This window comes from Strigops habroptila (genome assembly GCF_004027225.2).
Source record: "Strigops habroptila isolate Jane chromosome 13 unlocalized genomic scaffold, bStrHab1.2.pri S16, whole genome shotgun sequence".
NCBI lineage: Eukaryota > Metazoa > Chordata > Aves > Psittaciformes > Psittacidae > Strigops > Strigops habroptila.
Genome location: NW_022651054.1, coordinates 8,267,827 through 8,284,758, shown reverse-complemented (window position 1 = coordinate 8,284,758; position 16,932 = coordinate 8,267,827). Strand labels below are relative to the sequence as shown.

The 16,932-nt window shown below is 42.4% G+C and overlaps 1 protein-coding gene across 6 annotated transcripts in view; it reads left to right on the top strand.

Moving 5' to 3' along the window:
• ITGAE (integrin subunit alpha E) overlaps positions 1–16,932 on the top strand; it is a 33,600-nt gene that overhangs the window by 3,427 nt on the left and 13,241 nt on the right. For 5 of the 6 annotated variants that reach the window (XM_030472607.1, XM_030472609.1, XM_030472611.1 and 2 more), the window contains exons 2-21: positions 3,083–3,197; positions 4,095–4,192; positions 4,543–4,613; positions 5,153–5,270; positions 5,898–6,038; positions 6,393–6,514; positions 7,201–7,352; positions 7,954–8,104; positions 8,578–8,713; positions 9,285–9,398; positions 9,657–9,778; positions 10,732–10,883; positions 11,266–11,419; positions 11,907–12,057; positions 12,143–12,210; positions 12,663–12,798; positions 13,803–13,933; positions 14,427–14,567; positions 15,522–15,743; positions 16,149–16,279. In XM_030472607.1, coding sequence (XP_030328467.1) covers positions 3,083–3,197; positions 4,095–4,192; positions 4,543–4,613; positions 5,153–5,270; positions 5,898–6,038; positions 6,393–6,514; positions 7,201–7,352; positions 7,954–8,104; positions 8,578–8,713; positions 9,285–9,398; positions 9,657–9,778; positions 10,732–10,883; positions 11,266–11,419; positions 11,907–12,057; positions 12,143–12,210; positions 12,663–12,798; positions 13,803–13,933; positions 14,427–14,567; positions 15,522–15,743; positions 16,149–16,279 — 2,626 coding nt within the window. Of the gene's footprint in view, positions 1–2; positions 220–3,082; positions 3,198–4,094; positions 4,193–4,542; positions 4,614–5,152; positions 5,271–5,897; positions 6,039–6,392; positions 6,515–7,200; positions 7,353–7,953; positions 8,105–8,577; positions 8,714–9,284; positions 9,399–9,656; positions 9,779–10,731; positions 10,884–11,265; positions 11,420–11,906; positions 12,058–12,142; positions 12,211–12,662; positions 12,799–13,802; positions 13,934–14,426; positions 14,568–15,521; positions 15,744–16,148; positions 16,280–16,932 lie in introns of those variants that run through there. The other variant, XM_030472608.1, reaches the window with a different exon arrangement.

The following is a 16,932-nucleotide window of genomic DNA, read 5'->3' as shown; positions in this document are numbered from 1 at the left end:
TCAGTAGGTCTTTGCATCTGCAGTTTTATTACAATGTCACTGGTGTACGCCTTGAAACCTCAGTTAGGAAACCCACAATAGATTCGCTTTTTCTCAGTAAGACATGCAGATCTGGAGAAGCATCAGAGGAAGAGCTTTTACTTGGTGTCTCCAGTCCTCCTTCCTTCACCTTCAAGTTGGGAACAATGAGGTTGCTCCTGTATCTACTCTTCCTAATGAGTGAGTTTTATCTCTATATTTATTTTATATATTAGAAAATAAATATATTAGAAAATAAAAATCTTAGTCTAGAAATAATTTCTGGAGACTCAGATTGGTCCCTTAACGTGAGACAATAAAATTATGTAGAAAATTCAGGATGTTCGAACTTGTGTGGAAGGTCCTTAGTTTGAAATGTGTTTTAATACGATTCATACTTTTGGGTGGAGAGAGTTTTATAGGTCATCTTTAGTGGGAGAAAAGTGGCTGGTGAGAGTAGAATGTAGATGACATTCCTTAATATTCTTCCCTTTCTAGTATAATTTTAGATACACCCTGGATTAAGCAGGTTTTGGTTTGTTGATCTCCTTAGCAAGATCTCTAGAACATGTAGGGGGTTTTGAAAGAAAATTTAGAGACCTTTGCTTGGAAATAAGTGTATGTAAAGTAAAGCATAGGTATGAATTAGCGGGAATGTTTCCTGAGTCAGAGCCTGTACCCGCATCATTGTGTCCTGTAGCCTTGCGGGAACACTTCTGCTGTGGATTAGTCTTTAGTTACTTATCCCAGAAAGGGCAACACCCTTATACTTACCTCAATCAGTGGACAACAGCACTGGGGATGTTACTGGCCACTCTTCCAGCCACTCCACAGAGAAGTACTGGTTTGAACCTATGATAGAATTTCTGTTTGTCTGTTTCGCTTTTCAAAAGACCCAATACCTACTCTATATCTACTCCACCTGTATGGAAAGAATATTATCCTTTAACTATTAATTTTGTGCCCTGATCACCTCACAGATTTTCTGACAAGCTTTACACTGCTAGTTTGGGGGAAAAACTGTTAATTTTATTCTTTTAGTGAGATGCCCATCACAGTTCTCTGTAGCTTGCTTTGCTGTGCTTTTAGATTTAACATCAAGATTTATGCTCTACCGTTTTCATTATTTGGGCTTGACTTCTCCCTGTTTTATGATGATGTATTATTTCTGCTAATATCTTTGTTCTCCTGTTTATTGCTATGGGAAGTAACTCCCAGCTTTGTAAACATATAAATCCTTAATGGATATGCCTGCAGAAGTTACTGATGTTTTTTCAAATCTTGATGTTTCTTGATTTGTTTTTTGCAAAATCAGGGTGGGATCGTTGCTGGAGGCTTCTGTCCTCGTGAGCTTCTGCAGATCTATAATATTACTCTTCTTTAGCAACCTATTTTTGGTTTTTTTTTTTTTTTGCATTTGTGGGTTTTACCAATGAAAGCAGCAGAGCAGAAAAAGGTAGTTGGTGGGTCTCAGTTGTATTCTCAGAATGACTCTAATAGCTTTGTGCTGAGCATCTAAACTCTACAGATAATTTGTCTGTGGAGTTGGCTAATTGACAACACAGCTTTCTTTTTTTCTTAGTTAAAGTCTAGTACACTTAATTTCAATAACTAAAATGCTAAAACCCTCTGGGTCATCTGTGTTGGAAACCCCCGTGAGCAGGGAGTTGGAGCAAAAGTTCAGGTAACTTGGCTTTGCAGCATGGCAGCAGCAGAGCTGAATGCAGAGCCTCTGGTTGAGCAGCCTCTGGTTTCCAGGCCAAACATCACACAATTCCAACACAGGAATATTCCCAAGAGTGAGGTCAGCTCCCTGGCCATTGGTTCTTTTTGTTACCTGCTTGAGAATTGTCCCTTACATCAAAACCAGTTGAACTTGCCAGGTTGCTTTTTAGGTGGATCTAGAATTCTGGTTCTGTTTTAAAGGAAGTTTGCTGGAAGCTTTTGTAAACATGTGGTATTGTTGGCCTGATTCTCTTCCAGTGGAAACGTACACTGGAGCATCTCTGGGTTAATTTAGGCATTCTAATGGGTAAAGTGGGATTTGCAAAGCAAGGTGGGAGTCCAGGATGGTCTGCCTGTGCTCTGAAAGGGATGCCTGAAGTGTGGGATATTTCAGGAAGCAGAAGCAAGACTTTCAGTTCATACTATTTGCATGTTTAATGTCATTGCTCCTATTCTGGTACTTCTTCTTTCACCTGTGCTTTCAGAGCCAGGCTGGGAAATGACATGGAATTGAGTCTGAGTGAAATTAGAATCAGGAAAGACTCTAGATGGACACAAGGACAGAATTTGACCTCTTGTTAGTACGTCAGGGATTATACTCAAAATGCCAGACTCTATGTTTAAATGCAGGCTCAACCTAAGGCTTCTAGAGTCAGAGTCTGGGCATTCAGAGCAAGGATTTTAGGCTGGAGTAAAATTCACATTCTGTAAAATTCAGATTGTGTACTTTCGTTCTAGTTTCAAACAGGAACAGAGTGTGATTGGAGTCACCTGGGCTTGTTCCTGAGATTAGTGTGAAGTTCTCATATGATTGACAGAGGTTTGGTGATACAGCATGGATCAGTGCTTGAATTTACAGAACTTAATCATAGAAGCTTGCTTTCCGTGCATCCTACTTTGTGACATTTTCAGTCTGCCACCTAGGTTCAGGTATATTTCTCTTCCCAGCCTGTGCATTTACTGGTGTTGACACACTTAGAGAAATCAAGACCAACGGTGTGAGCAGCAGTGAACAACAGCACAAGCCCTGGAGTTTTGTTTCCTCTCAGGAGGAAAACCCAGGTTTGTGAGCTTCAGCTAGTAGGAATGTTCTGTGATGTCCAAGATGGACTTTCATAACAGAACAATAGGACTTACATTATTTTATTTTTCAGTAGGCTGGGAAAAAACCCCCCGACTTTGTTAATCTAAATCAATGAAATTTCCATAGCTTGGTATCTCCCTCTGCCAACTGCTTCTGCTGCCGTGGTGAGCAGGGTTCAGGGAGAGCTGGCCGAGGATCCTGTTAACTGTGGCTCTACAGATCACAGTTTGCGCTCATTTATTTCTTCATTTTCAGTGGTCGAGTCCTTGAGGAGCTTTAACATTGACACTGGCAAGACATGGATCACACCACACACAGCCTCTTTGTTGTGGCCCTCGGTTCTTCAGCACTCAGATGGCAACACAGCCATGTAAGGAACAGAAGAAAGAAAAACATACCCCCATTTCCCAGGTCTTTATGAATGAGTGTGTCCTGAGGTCACGTAGCTTCTCGCTTTCTACAGCTGTTAGCACAGGTTGCTCTGCCTGAGACCCAGAATTGTTCCTTAGTTCTCAGGGGCTGATGAGCGGTGCTAGAGCTTCATTGGTGTGGGGAGTACGCTGACAGCCTGTGAATCTTCACGATGCTTCTCCCCTCACCCACACCTAAGTTGTGGCTCTGTACAGAAAGGGTGTCTGCCCATTTAACCAAATGGCAGAAACATGCAGCTGGGTTTTTGCAAGACTTCCTGGCATATTGCATCTTTGCTGGGGCTGCAGCGGTCAGAGCACCCACCAGCTAACAAGAGTTGTGTTGTGAGGTTGGTCTGAAGACCATACAGAGTTGGAAACTGCTGTATTTTAAACTATTTGGTCTGTAGAGGAAGCGAAATGCATGACTAGGCCAGTGAACAGAAGCCAACCACAAGTGGTTGCTGTAGAGATAACCTATATTATGCTGAGAAGATTGCTCAGGCTGTGTAGCAGGCAGCGTATTTTAAGTTTCACAGTAAATAAACTTTTCCACCCCCTGAGCAGAAATTGGCTGACTCAAAGAGCAGTCTCCATTTCATACAGCAGAGCTGCCATTTCCTACATGGTGGTTGGTCTTTCTCACTGCACCTCCAGCCTCCCTTTATCTCCAGTATTTTATGGGCAAGTCACTTCCAGACCTCTTCCTTGACCTGGGATAGCTCTCCTGAATTCATAGTTCAGATAATGGGAAGGATGATGATTTGTAGGAGAAAATCAGTGTTTTCATCTTAGTGGCTGATTCAGCTCAAATCTGCTGCCTTCCCTCTTTTCCTCCTTTTATTCTTATTCCACAGGATTTTGGCTACTTCCTCAGTAGACAAGGGGCTGGGCAGGCTGAGGAAGTGCACCATTTTGCAGGAGGAGATCCAGTGCCAGGAGATAGCTCTGCGAGGTACAGTCCTGCTTCCCCTTCCCAATACTTGCTTTGCCATAGGGATGAGGAGGTGCACAGGCTGGGTGCTCCAGAGAAAACTGGGCACACTGCTAAGTCCCATAGGCTACAGCTTAAATCCTCACCTAAACTCTGTTGACATACAAGGCAAAGTTTCTTGTTTCCAGTATATTCATTACTGTCACAGCTGCTGAAAACATTAACCCTGAGTCCTTCTAGGGCAGCAGAAATAGCTGACCTCAATAGTTGTAGCCTTTCTCTGTATTTATTCTATTTGCCCAAGGCTGACAAGTACTGTATCCATTTCAGTTCTGTTCTTCTTCATTCATTCAATCATCCATCATTTTCAGGAAATATTAAAGGCTCCAAAAACGTCCAGGATGGTGGCATAGCTATTGACAGGAATTCAGACTGGATCCTGGTAAGGGACTGAAAATATCCTTGGCTGAGAACAACTGTATTTTTCCAAAATGCTGTGTATTTTTGCTGGGAAATGCAAATGAACAAAATGAGCAGATATTAACATAAGGACAAAGGCTAAAAGCTTTTGGCTGGATACTGGCTGGTTAGAAAGCCAGATGGTGCATTGCCAGCCAGGATGGAAAACTGAGAAGAGCCCTTCTCAACAGCTGAGGACTGCAAAGGACCTTGTATTTAACCGCAGCCACCCCCACTCATAAGAAAGGGAGGATTAGCAGAGGAGGCTTGGGAGAGCCACCAGTTTGGAGGCTAACACCTCAGTCTGGTTAGCCCCCAGCCCCACTCTTTGCCTCGGCTCAGGGCTGGAGTCCTGGGTAACCTCATGTGGGAAGGGTCACATCAGGGAAGGTGCTTTTTTACTCCCACTAGGCTTTCAATGCTGTGCAGGGGATGCTGAATGTTTGCCAGATTTTGCATCTTCAGTCATTCTCTGCCTACAGCTTTGCTCCTCATTCATTAGCTTTTCCTTTTGCCCCATAGGCTTGCCTGCAGAAGAAGCACCACCGAGCCTTCACCACTTCTGAGGACATGAATGGAGTCTGCACTCTGCTCACCGCTGACCTGCACAGCACAGCCTTCCTCAACCTCACCAAGATGGGTATAAGAGCAAAGCCAGTGCTGTGCCTTTGCAAGGGGACAGATATAACAGCATGAGACTCTGCTCTAACAGCAGGGGCCTTCTGAGTTCCTAACCTGCTGTCCACTGGGAGAGACCTAGAGCTGGATTTTAATGTATATCATAGTGACTTCAACAGGGTTACAAGGTTCAGCCTTGCAGATTAGCACACAGCAGCAGGGATCTCCTGTTGTGGTGTTCATGCATCCAAAAGATCCAGTTCTTAAACCAGAATTTAGAAAAGCATTGACGTTCTCAGTGGATGGATATGACAGATATCCACTGGGATTTTTAAAAGTGCCTGGACATTAAAGATGGTTCATTCCAACTGAACTGGGCATTTAATCAAGAGACCAGAGAGCTGGTCTGATTGTCTAGCCTTGCTCTGCTTCTTGCTGTCACTGCAAAGAAGCTGACAGGTTTCAATTAGACAACTAGATGGTCTCGTTCCATCCTCAGTTGCCTAACTGCTGTTAACAGTCTGATCCTCAGGTCTTTTGCAAATTTGGGAACGTGGGTGGAAACAGGTTGTGAGTTTAAGATGTGTTTATTAGAAGAGTATTTTCAAAAGGTAGAGTGTGTTTTTTTCTTGCTTTTTAAATTCTTTAGTTGAGACCAAATTAAAAGGCATTCAAAATAAAACCAGCAATGACAAGACTACTGACAGGAGCAGCTCTGTCAGCATGGACACCACCAGCAGTACTTGTGGTGAGCTCTTTGGTAGCACGCAAAACAACTTTATGTGCAAAGGTAAGTACTGGAGAGGTACAAATACTACTTCCTTCTGTATTAGCTGAGTTTGAAGCAGCTCACATGCACCTGGTGGGAGAGAGCTGGGGAGGGAAAAGATTGAGGTTTTGAAGGTTATTTGTAATGATAAATTTCAATCATTGTTACAATCGTCATTAACTGAGATTTTAAACAATAAAACCTGTCACTACAGTATAGACCACATCAGCTCGACCTGCTTTTAAAATGGCTGGATGGTGTAGTAGTTAAATTTTTGGTTGTTTAATAATATGTGAATGTTCTTGAACCCTTTTTAAATGTTGTGCTGTTCAGATGTCCCTTCAAATGTGCTTTTATATTTAACTGCATTGACAGAAGTGGGAACAGAGATTGCTGTCATTCTGGGTGGATCAGAGAACACCAAGCCAGACGATTTCCATAATGCCAAGAACTCTATCCTCGATCTGATGAAGTCAGTGTGGCAGAAATGCTCAAAGGTGTGTGAACCTCCTCACAATCTGATAGACAGGGTGGATCAGAGCTCTAGTAAAGAATGGAAAGTCTCCTAGTTCATCTAATTATTGCTTTTTAAACTTCACATTGATGCTGGTAATAATTCTACATATTCTAATGCAAGAGTTAAATGTTAGTGAGCCAAGGAGGAGGAGTAGCTGAAGAGGGAAGTGGAAGAGCTAGGAGTGGATTTAAGCAGTGGATATCTACGCAGAAGCATGCTTAGATATTTTACCAGGCAAATCTCTCAGGGCACCTTGAACCACTACATGCGAAAATAAGGAGTAGGGTGTATAAGCCATTACTTTAAATGATTTAAATAAATCTGGGGACAAAATGAGGCTGAGCCATATGCTCACAAAAGGTCTAGCCAAATAGATAAATACAGGAACTTCAGACAGAGAAATCACTGTGTTGAGCCAAAGAAAATAAAGTCAGTTCCTGGAACTGATCCAGAAGTGATCACCAGAATACAAATGTGTGATGGAGACAGAGGGATAAAGACAATATACCTATTACTTGCAATATATGCTTTTTGTGTTTGTGCAGTAGAGTTTGGGACTAAACTTGGCATTCTGAGAGTCTTAGGGAATTTAGCATTCTGACATCTTAGGTATCCTGCCTTAGATCTTGTCTAACCAGCTCTGGCACTGCCATCTGCTTGCTCCAGATCAGGTTTGCTGTGGTGCAGTATGGAGCACAGATCCAAACTGAACTGAGCCTGCAAGAGAGCTGCAACAGACTAACTGCTTTCTTCAAAGTCCGGAACATCAAGCAGCAGAGCTCACAGACTGACATCGCAGCCACACTGCAGCATGTGTTGTGAGTTCGTGTGTCTCAGGAAGCTCTGGGAACACTCAAGTGATTCCTTGTTTCATGTGCATCAGTGCAGCCTCCCACATCTCCTCTCTACTCTTCTTTATCTCACACTCTCAAAACCTTCACTTTTCCAATGCTTCTCTTAGTGACAGGCTCTGCCAGCTGAGGCCTGTAAATGAGTAATTGCCAAGAGGCAAAGTGTGAAATCCTTCCTGGCTGACACAGGGGCTTCAGAATGAAAATTCAGTCACTTGGGTCTTGCTTTAAGCAGCTGCTTTCCCATCTGCACTGATCTGCTGCATCTCTGGGAGTCATGCTTTCCCTCTTGACTCCATTTTCTTCTCAGTAGCATGACTTTAACAGTCCTGACCCACACTGTAAAAATGCCCCATATGCTATTTGTGAAAGTGCTCATGAAGTCAGAGCTACCTGTTGTAGACAGCCAATGTCCCTGGAAAGTGTAAATCCTTGTGTGTGTTTGCCTTGCACATCTCTGCTCTTGTGGGCTGAGAGCTCAGTGAACATCAGCACCCTGCTATCAACATTTCTAGCTCTGCAGACATGGCTTGTCCCATGAAATATCTCTTGGCTTCTTTTTCCACAGGGATAAAGTCTTTGAAAGCCATGACTCCAGCCAGACTGTTAACAAGATAGTCATTGTCATGGCATCTGGGCAAGTGCATGTGGAAAACGATAAGTTGAGAAATGTGATGAACTCCTTGGAAATGGCTATGGTCAAACTCTATGCTCCTGCGGTGAGTGGGAAGCACCATCAAAGTCCTACTTTTTTGCATCAAAGCACATATATAAGGGAGTGATTTTTCCATTCATCCCATGTGTCTGCTCTTATGCTTTAGCAGGGGGTGAAAGAAAAAGTAGTCACGCATTAGACTTGCAGGATGTCCAATCTGAGATGCCCTGGCTTCCCCGTTTCACTCAGGCCTCCATCTTCTTGATGTCAGAGAGCTTGTTTTGAAGGAGTTAAGGAATATATCCTAGAAACAAAAGTGCTTCGGTTGTGTATGTCTTGTGGCTCTAGAGCTTGTGTTATTTTTTTTTTCTTTGCAAATAAGGGCTTTCTATGGGATCTAGGATCAGGGTTGCTTTACCAAGCTTTCAGAAAACTCGCTCCTATTAAGAGCTTTGAAGTTTTTAATGGCAATTTGGGAATTTGCTGGTTTTTTGGTCTGTGTATGAAATGTGTTCAATCTCCCTGTCTTCTCCCTAGATTGGAGAGTTCATAAGCAACCAGTGGGTCCCAGAAGAGCTGCAGAAAGTTAGAGGTGACAGGTTCATGCTGTCCACACATGAAGATTTTGACAGTTTCCTTTCAGAGCTGGAGAGAGAGACTCTGAGAGATTCAGGTAGAAGAAATCCCACTCCTGACACATCTATGTTCTCTCTAACTTATACAGTGGATCTGTAATGGGGGGTAGTTTCATTGCTCAAGGAATGTAAATTCATATCCAGATCTTACCTATTCTGGTAATCATTTGCCCAGCAACAGCAAGTTGCAGCAAGTGATTTCTATTACACTAGTAACAGTCCTCCTCAGCCAGCCAGCCAGGAGGACAAGAGAATCATATTTGGCATCTGTGACCTGCAGCCATAACATCAGTACAGAGAGAGATGCTTTACCATACATTCACTGCAGGCTCAGTGTTTCTGTTAAATTACTGCCCTTCTGGGTGTGCTCAGAGCAGTTTATATCTGTTGATCTGTAGCTGCAGTTTTAAAATGCAGCTTCAAAACTCCCAAGTATTTCCATAGTACCTGTAGTCTTGCACCTGAGTACAATATGGACTGCAAGGATGAGGAAGGGTTCAGTTGGCAGGCAGCAAGGTGCAGGAACACTGTATAGGCAGTAGTGCAAAGGTTTACTTCATCTTTTGCTTTCTCTCCCACCCCGTCATCTTTGCTCGTTTCCTAATTCAGCTGAAAATACTCCACCTGAAGCACCAGGGCACAGGAAACCTAATAACAGCGGTGACAGCAAGCTCCCTTCCTGGATAGAGGAGGACGAAGAGGAGAAGGAAGAAAATGACTTGCGTACGTGGTGAAGTATCTTTTAACAAAATCGTGGCAGGGACTGTCATGGGCTGACAAAGTCTGGGGAGTTGCTGTACTATGAGCTGCTAGACCTGAGATGTAGGTCATGCTGAAAAGACAGCTGAGCAGTCTTGGTGCAGTTCAGTTGCTTGTTTGAGTGAGATGACTTGTGTATTGATCAATAACACTGCATAAAGAACTTGGCTCTGACCAAGACTGCTGAGTGCTGCCTTCTCATTCCTTTACTTTCCTGGGCAGCTTCTGGAACTGAGATTGCTTTTGTCCTGGATGGATCAGGGAGCATTGAGCCCGAGGATTTTGAAAGAGCAAAAGGATTCATCCACAAGATGATGAAAACACTGTATGAGAAGTGCTTTGAGGTACTCTCTGCTCTCTTTCTTTAGCAGGCTAAAGAACGTGCTGTCCTTTAAGCTGCTCTTCACCAGAATTTGAAACTGCGCAGGTTTGTTTCTATTAGGATGGAAAAGCACTTCCACAACTGGCATGTATTCTCAACATAATTTTGCTTTCATCTCAGCAGTACATTCCCAGTCTTGATCCCAATAATATTGTAGATATAAAAGGTCTGATTTGTAAGCTCAGAAATCCCTAGCTCTGCTACGCCGCCCATCTCTGCCTTCTTGTAAGGTGACAGTCATGACTCTCCTCTGGTTTCCTGTCTCTGCTCCTATATTGTAACATCTGTACCTGCAATCACAGAAGCACCAATTAGACTGCTTATTCAGCCAGGTACCTTACCAGTCTTGTTAACTCCAGTCACATATTCTGTGTGATGGTACTCTGCTGCTTCCTCTTGTGAGGCTGCGAAGTGTGATCCACACAGCAACTTTAGGAAAGCCCCTATCTCTCAAATGCTTCAAGTGTCAGAATATTCTAGGGTGCAAATACAAAGTGAAGAAATGGTCCCATTCTCCAGACTGTCTTTGATAATCAGAGCATCATGGCATAGGAGAACTCCAAGGAAAGACGATGTGCAGCAGGGAGCAATGAAGGAACAATTCAGTAATAGCACAGATAATCTCCTCCGCAGCCTGCACATGGGCCAAACAGAGCAGGAAAATGCAAGGACTTGTTTCCCAAAACAATTTTTCTCTCTGTACTGATAGTGCTTTGGTTTTCCTCAGCTATAATATACTTACAACAATCTCTGCGTCTGCACTAGACATACTTAAAAGCCACTTTCTCCTGAAAAAAAAAAATCTTCCTTTCTGCATAGTCTGGCTAATGTTTCTGTTGGCATTTCTGGGCTAGTTGTTGCAGAGATGAATCAACAGTAGTCACAAGCAGGTGCTTATCTGCTGCTTCCTTCCAGTGCAATTTTGCAGTGGTGCAGTATGGGTTTGAAATCCGAACTGAGTTTGACCTGCGAGAAAACTGGGATCCTCGTGCTACCCTCCAGAAAGTACTTGATATTGTGCAGGTGTGCAATGTGACAAAAACAGCATCTGCCATGCAGCATGTCCTGTAAGTAACAAAAGAGCACAAGAAATTAAGGGGATGAATTTCTGGGGCATTTCATGAGTAAAGGAGAGGGACATCTATGGACATTCAGGTCCTGAAAGCAGTGATTTATCTGGCAGTGGTTGAATGGCAGGCAGTGGTTCCTATGCCATGTTTTAGAGGGTTATAAAAGCCAGCTGTTGGTGCCTAATTCTTGATGTGGGAGCACTCAGGAAGCAAGAGACAACCCCTAGTAGTTTTAAGATGTGCGAATATGAAAGAAATCCTCTTACCTCGTTGCTGTGACTGTTAGTTGCAAGTGCATAATTCAATAAGACTCTTCCTTCTATCCCAAGGAGGGAAGCTTCAACTTTCATCCCAAGTCCTTTGTTTTGATGTTTTCCAGAGATTCTATCTTCACTGAAAGTCATGGGTCCCGCAAGGATGCAGCCAAGGTCATGATTGTGCTTACAGACGGGGAAATACTCCTGGATGAAATGAACTTGACAACTGTGATAAATTCACCCAAAATGGAAGGAATCAAGCGTTATGCCATTGGGGTAAGTTGGGAATGTAGTTGGAGCATATTTCCCTTCTATTTCTTGGTAGCACCAGGGGCAGAGAAAAGGAGAAACCAGAAAATTAGCCTGTGTTTGTCAACAAGGCTTTGTCCTGAAGTCTGAAGTTTAGTTTCAGACATGCTCTATGTCTCCTCAGATAATATTCCTGCTATCTCTCACCGTTCTTTCAGGACAAGAAAATGTTCTATTTTGTGATATCTTGTAATTAGTTGATTTCCAAAGTTGGATACAACAAAGGTATATAACTGAATACAGCACCAGCCAGTTACATGAAAAGGTTTGTAATGGTTTGGCCTCAGGAGGCACTGAGGGTGTCCAGTTCATTGGTTTCTAAAGCAATTGCTATTTCTGGGTTTACACATAGTGGCTGAAGCTGAGGTTTTTCCACAGACTGTTGAAGGAAGTAGGTAGAGGTAAGGAGCCTCTAAAGGCTGCTTCTTTTGATTGCTTTGCATCTCTTCTGCAGGTGGGAGATGCCTTCAAAAAACCAAAGGCCCTAAATGAATTGCGTCTAATTGCATCTGGTCCAGATGACACTAATGTATTTCAGGTGACCAATTATTCAGCATTAGATGGGCTTATTTCAACCCTGCAGCAGAGTATTATTGGTATAGAAGGTAAATATAGCAACCTTTCTATTTCACTAGTACCTTTGGAGAAATACGGAGAAAGTAGCGTACCCTATTTCTGCTGTGTCCTCAGGTACACAGGGTGATGCTCTGGAATATGAACTTGCACAAGCTGGTTTCAATGTGCAGATCTTGGATGAAGTAAGTGTTCTGCATTTAACCCTGCTAAATGGTTGTATGCTGTGCTGCTCTGATACTTGTAAGGATTCAGGAGGTCTCCCACAAGAAACTATGGTGATACAGAAGCATGAGATCCATGTAGTCAAATCTTCTTCTCAAGCCACTGCTTGCTTTGAATGTGTCAGATAAGCAAAAATATCACTTTTATATAGTCTGTCAGTAGGGATGGGATTTATCTTATGACCCCTGTTCTAACCACTGGATCCTTTTTATTCCACTGGGCAAAAGAGCTATCTCCAGTTGACAGATTTGATTTTGCTGGCAGAAATCAAAGCTACCAACTGGATCTCCAATGCACAAGTCAGGGAAGTTATAAGCCAGAAAACATTGCTCCGTACTAAATTGTTTTGCATAGTGCTAGAGGCAATGGCTCTGTGTTCATCTCTTTTAATTTGCTAATGTTATTTCTGCAGCAAGTCTTAATCTTTGGTGCAGTGGGGGCCTTTGACTGGTCTGGTGGAATTCTGCTGTATGATCTGGCAACCAAGACTGCTGCTTTCCTGAATGAATCTAAAGAAGCAGCCCAACAAGCAAAATATAGTTACCTAGGTAATGAGCTTACCACTCTCTGAGATCAAGTGACAATCTGACTGCAGTTTTGCTTAGTTTATTGGTGTTTAGTGCAGTGTGGTAATAATGACAGTATCTACCTGATGAAGGCAACCTCCTGCTGCATCATACTAGATTTCCAGTATTTTCTCTAGCAGGGAGATCAATTCTCATGAAAACACCGTCACCTTGTTTTGGGGAAGATACAACTTGTTTTCTCCTATGAGTTATGATACCTTGTGGTACTACTCTGTTAACACATGCCATTTGGTTTCACTGTGCAAGAATACTTGCAACGAAGGGCATTTTTAGAGCTGATAAATATTTCACTTAATGCAAGTGTCTGGAGAAGAAATAGCTTGGGAATCAACCAATCCTGTCTTGGTGACAAATAAAGCCTTGCTTATCCACTCCAGTGCCTCATGATCCCTGTCTCTCTCGGCTATAGTCTTGGCCATAAAGTCTTACCAGGTAATATGAGGTGCTGCGGCGGACTGTTTGTGTCGGGATAATCCCTCTCCCATTACCTCCTTGTTACAGAAGCTCCATAATAGATCTCTTTTTGCTTTCTAGACAGAGTATAGTATTTTCTTCTCTTCTGTGAAGGGTGATAAACCTTCCAGCTTGCAGACATAATAATTGAAACCAAAAAAGTGTAGATGGTGGATAATCACGCAGGAACAGTGACAAATGCTAAGAAAAGTCATCAAGAGTTCAAGCATGTTTTTCAGGGCAGTAATTTATTCCATTACCCTAGGAGCTGCTAAGGCAGCTTTGCTGGCTTTTCTCTCAGAAAAGTTACCTGCTATTTCTTAATCAATATTTTTGTGAGATGCTGTGTAATCAAAACTATGGGCTCCAACAATTAGATCATGGTGTGAACTCTTGGATCTCACTGAATATGTAGGTCTATGTCTCAGACCAAAGTCTGTGGGCTTTTTCCTTCAGGCATAGAGTATGCTACCGATAACGTATGCAATTTTGTTCCTGTGTGAATGTACCAGGGTACAGTGTGGCAGTGGTACACACAGAATATGGACCCGTGTACGTGGCTGGAGCTCCACGGCACAGCATGAGAGGGAAGGTGTTGGTGTTTCAGGATGGCCACTTAAAACAAACCCTGCAAGGAGAACAGGTACTGGGCTTCACTCACCAGGGGCTGGTAGGCTGTACACATCTTTCTGCTCAAACAGAGCTGCATTTTCTCCTCCAGACACACTTGGATTTAGCTAGATGTGCATTACAGAGTCTTTGTTCATAATGCTTTGGGAACAGCAGAAGAAATCATGAAATTTCGAAAAAGACTGGGAAAAAAATTAGCTAAACGGGCTGTGCTATATTTATGTCCTGTCTTCATGGTTCATGGGGAAAGAGGTCATCAACTGTGGTACTCTTTTTTTTACTCTGTCAAATTGTTGAATAATGATTTTGTTACTGCTAATCTGGTTATAGGATCTGTCCCTGAGGATGGCTGTAATAAAATAAATAATAGGAAATGATCCACATATAAGTAGATATGTGTTGTTTTGTTCTAAAAATTGCCTTACTGCTGCAAAGGACACTAATTCTACAAAGCTATATATAGAGAATTCCAGTGAAAGAGCTGCTTGTCTTTTTCTCGAGCACAGGTTGGATCTTATTTTGGATCTGAGCTCTGCCCAGTTGATGTGAACCGTGATGGGGTGACAGATCTTCTCCTTGTTGGAGCTCCATTTTACCACATTCGAGGGGAAGAAGGAAGGGTTTACGTCTATCGCCTGGAGACAGAGGTAAAAACACTGGTAGCGTAAACACTCCATGTTGGGGATTTTCCAACCATGCCTAAGTAGTGACAAATAAAACATTCCTCCTTTGTGCTCTCACTGAACGTGCTCTCCCTGTATGGTAGAGGACTGCAGGCTGAAGCCAGCAGGCCTGTCTTAGTCATTAGAATCTAAAAGAGAAGTAATGAGAGAAAAAAACAGTCTGTGCCTAAGGTATACACTTATCACAGTGTGATGAAATAATGTCTTTAGCCTGTACACAGGCAATTTGTTGGTGCAGACCTTGCTCTGCCAAGCAGTGTCCTTTGTGATGCTTGCAATAAACGTGCATGGGTAGCTGCTAAAACTTTGCTTCCTGGGACTTGTAGAAAACGAAATGTTTTGTGAGCCTAACTACAGGATCTGTTACACAATATACAGGATATAAGTTAATTGTGTCATTTTGAATGATATGTGAATTTTAATAGCACACCAGCAGAAAACCCTCTTCGGTGCTCTGCTAAAATTGGCTCAGGGCACTTACAGGCTGGTTGGAAGCAGAAGGTAAGTCTGCGCAGGACAGAATTCAAATAACGAGCACCCTCTTGTGGCTTATTCATGTAACAGGGTGGAGAAGATGGGATGCTTTCTGTTAGGAAACAAACCTGGGATCAACTCAATCTGCTACCGATTTAAGAAAAGACAGGTCTTCGTGTGTCTGCTTGGGTAGGGCTGTCCAGAGACACTGCTTCTGTGTGAGAATTTGTATGCTCTCGAGGCACAAGGATCAATCTTTTGCCCCAAGAATCAGCTGGTATCTTGAACTTAATATATTGTTTAGGACTTCATTGTTTACCTTTAAGAATTATTAGTGTGCAGTAAAATATTAGTGTGCAATAAGATTATTTCTTTTTTTTTTCATGTAAGAACTACTGATGCTACATTTGCTATAAATGGATTTCCTTCTTGGACGTTTTTCAGACTGGATTATTCACCTTGAAAGAACACTTAAATGTGCAGGTGACATCTCCTTTTGCAAGGTTTGGGTTTACTGTGGCCAGCATTGGAGACATCAATGGGGATGGATATGAGGATATTGCAGTTGGAGCTCCCCTTGAAGATCAGCTTTCAAACACTTCCTCTTTCGGCAGCATTTACATCTTTAATGGTGATAAAGACAAGATCAAGAGCTCTTTTTCTCAAGTATGTGTCTTGTTGGGAATTGGCTCCAGTACACCTTGAGAGGGAAAAGCTTGTGGTTTTGTAGCATGAGGCTGAGAGAAAGGACTTCCACATGTCATTGCATTGATGGATGAGAAATTTGCAGATGTCAGATGATTTATGTGACTCCTTAGGTTTCTGCAGCAGACCTGCTCTTAACTGTAATTACTCACCTTTCTGCTCAGGCAGAGGAGCTGGGTTCGGGTGCTGGCTATAAAACAGCAGAGCCCTTTGCAAGCCTGCCTAAACCAGCAGTTCAGAGTCAGTATTTTGTATCTCAGGTGTTACAAAACCCTCCTCACAGCAGCCTCCTGAAAAGAAGTGTATTTTCCCAAGGACAGCAGAGAGAGTTCATGACTTGTATTTGTTGATGTTTCCTCCTTTCAGAGAGTAAAAGCCTCTGATGTTTCTTCAGGACTCCAATATTTTGGACAATCTATTGATGGTGGCTTTGATTTCACTAATGATGGTCTCCAAGATATCACAGTAGGATCACTGGCGAATGTGATTGTGCTACGGTAGGTAGTAAGTTCCGTTTTTTAGTGTGCTGAGGAAATGCTTCAAAGACAAATTTAGAATCTGTGTTCCAAGCAGTGTGTAATGATTCTATTTTTAATTCAGTACCAGAGGGACATAAAAAAATCTTTCCCAGTGCTAGAAATTATATAAAATGTAAAGCCTTTAGCTCAAGTTGCAAAAGTTTTTGCCTTTGTATGTGTAAAGCTTTGAACAAGTACGAGATAATGAACATGAACCAATTAACACAGATCTAGGTCTAAGGAGACCTTGGTGTCTGCAGTTCAGTACTGATAATGTAGGTCATTTAGGCAAAAAAGATCATTTCTTTACAATATCATGCCTCATTTTCAATCAGACATCTGGTAACTGAGTGACCTGTGCAGTTCACAAAGACTAAGATACGGCAGACAGATTTGATTTCATTCTTGCTTTTTATGTTTGAAAACAAATTGTAGGTAGAGAATTTGAACCCCTAGATAATGTGTTTACCTAATGGAAACATAAACACCATGTTTAATTCTGAAACTCTAGCCATATTGGTGTATTTTGGCTGTCTGTTCCTTCGGACTCTTGGGATTTTGTGTGTTCTGAACGTTCCCAGCAGAAACTGGAATTTCTGTAAATAGGCCAGCCTGGTCCAGGTGAAATACCA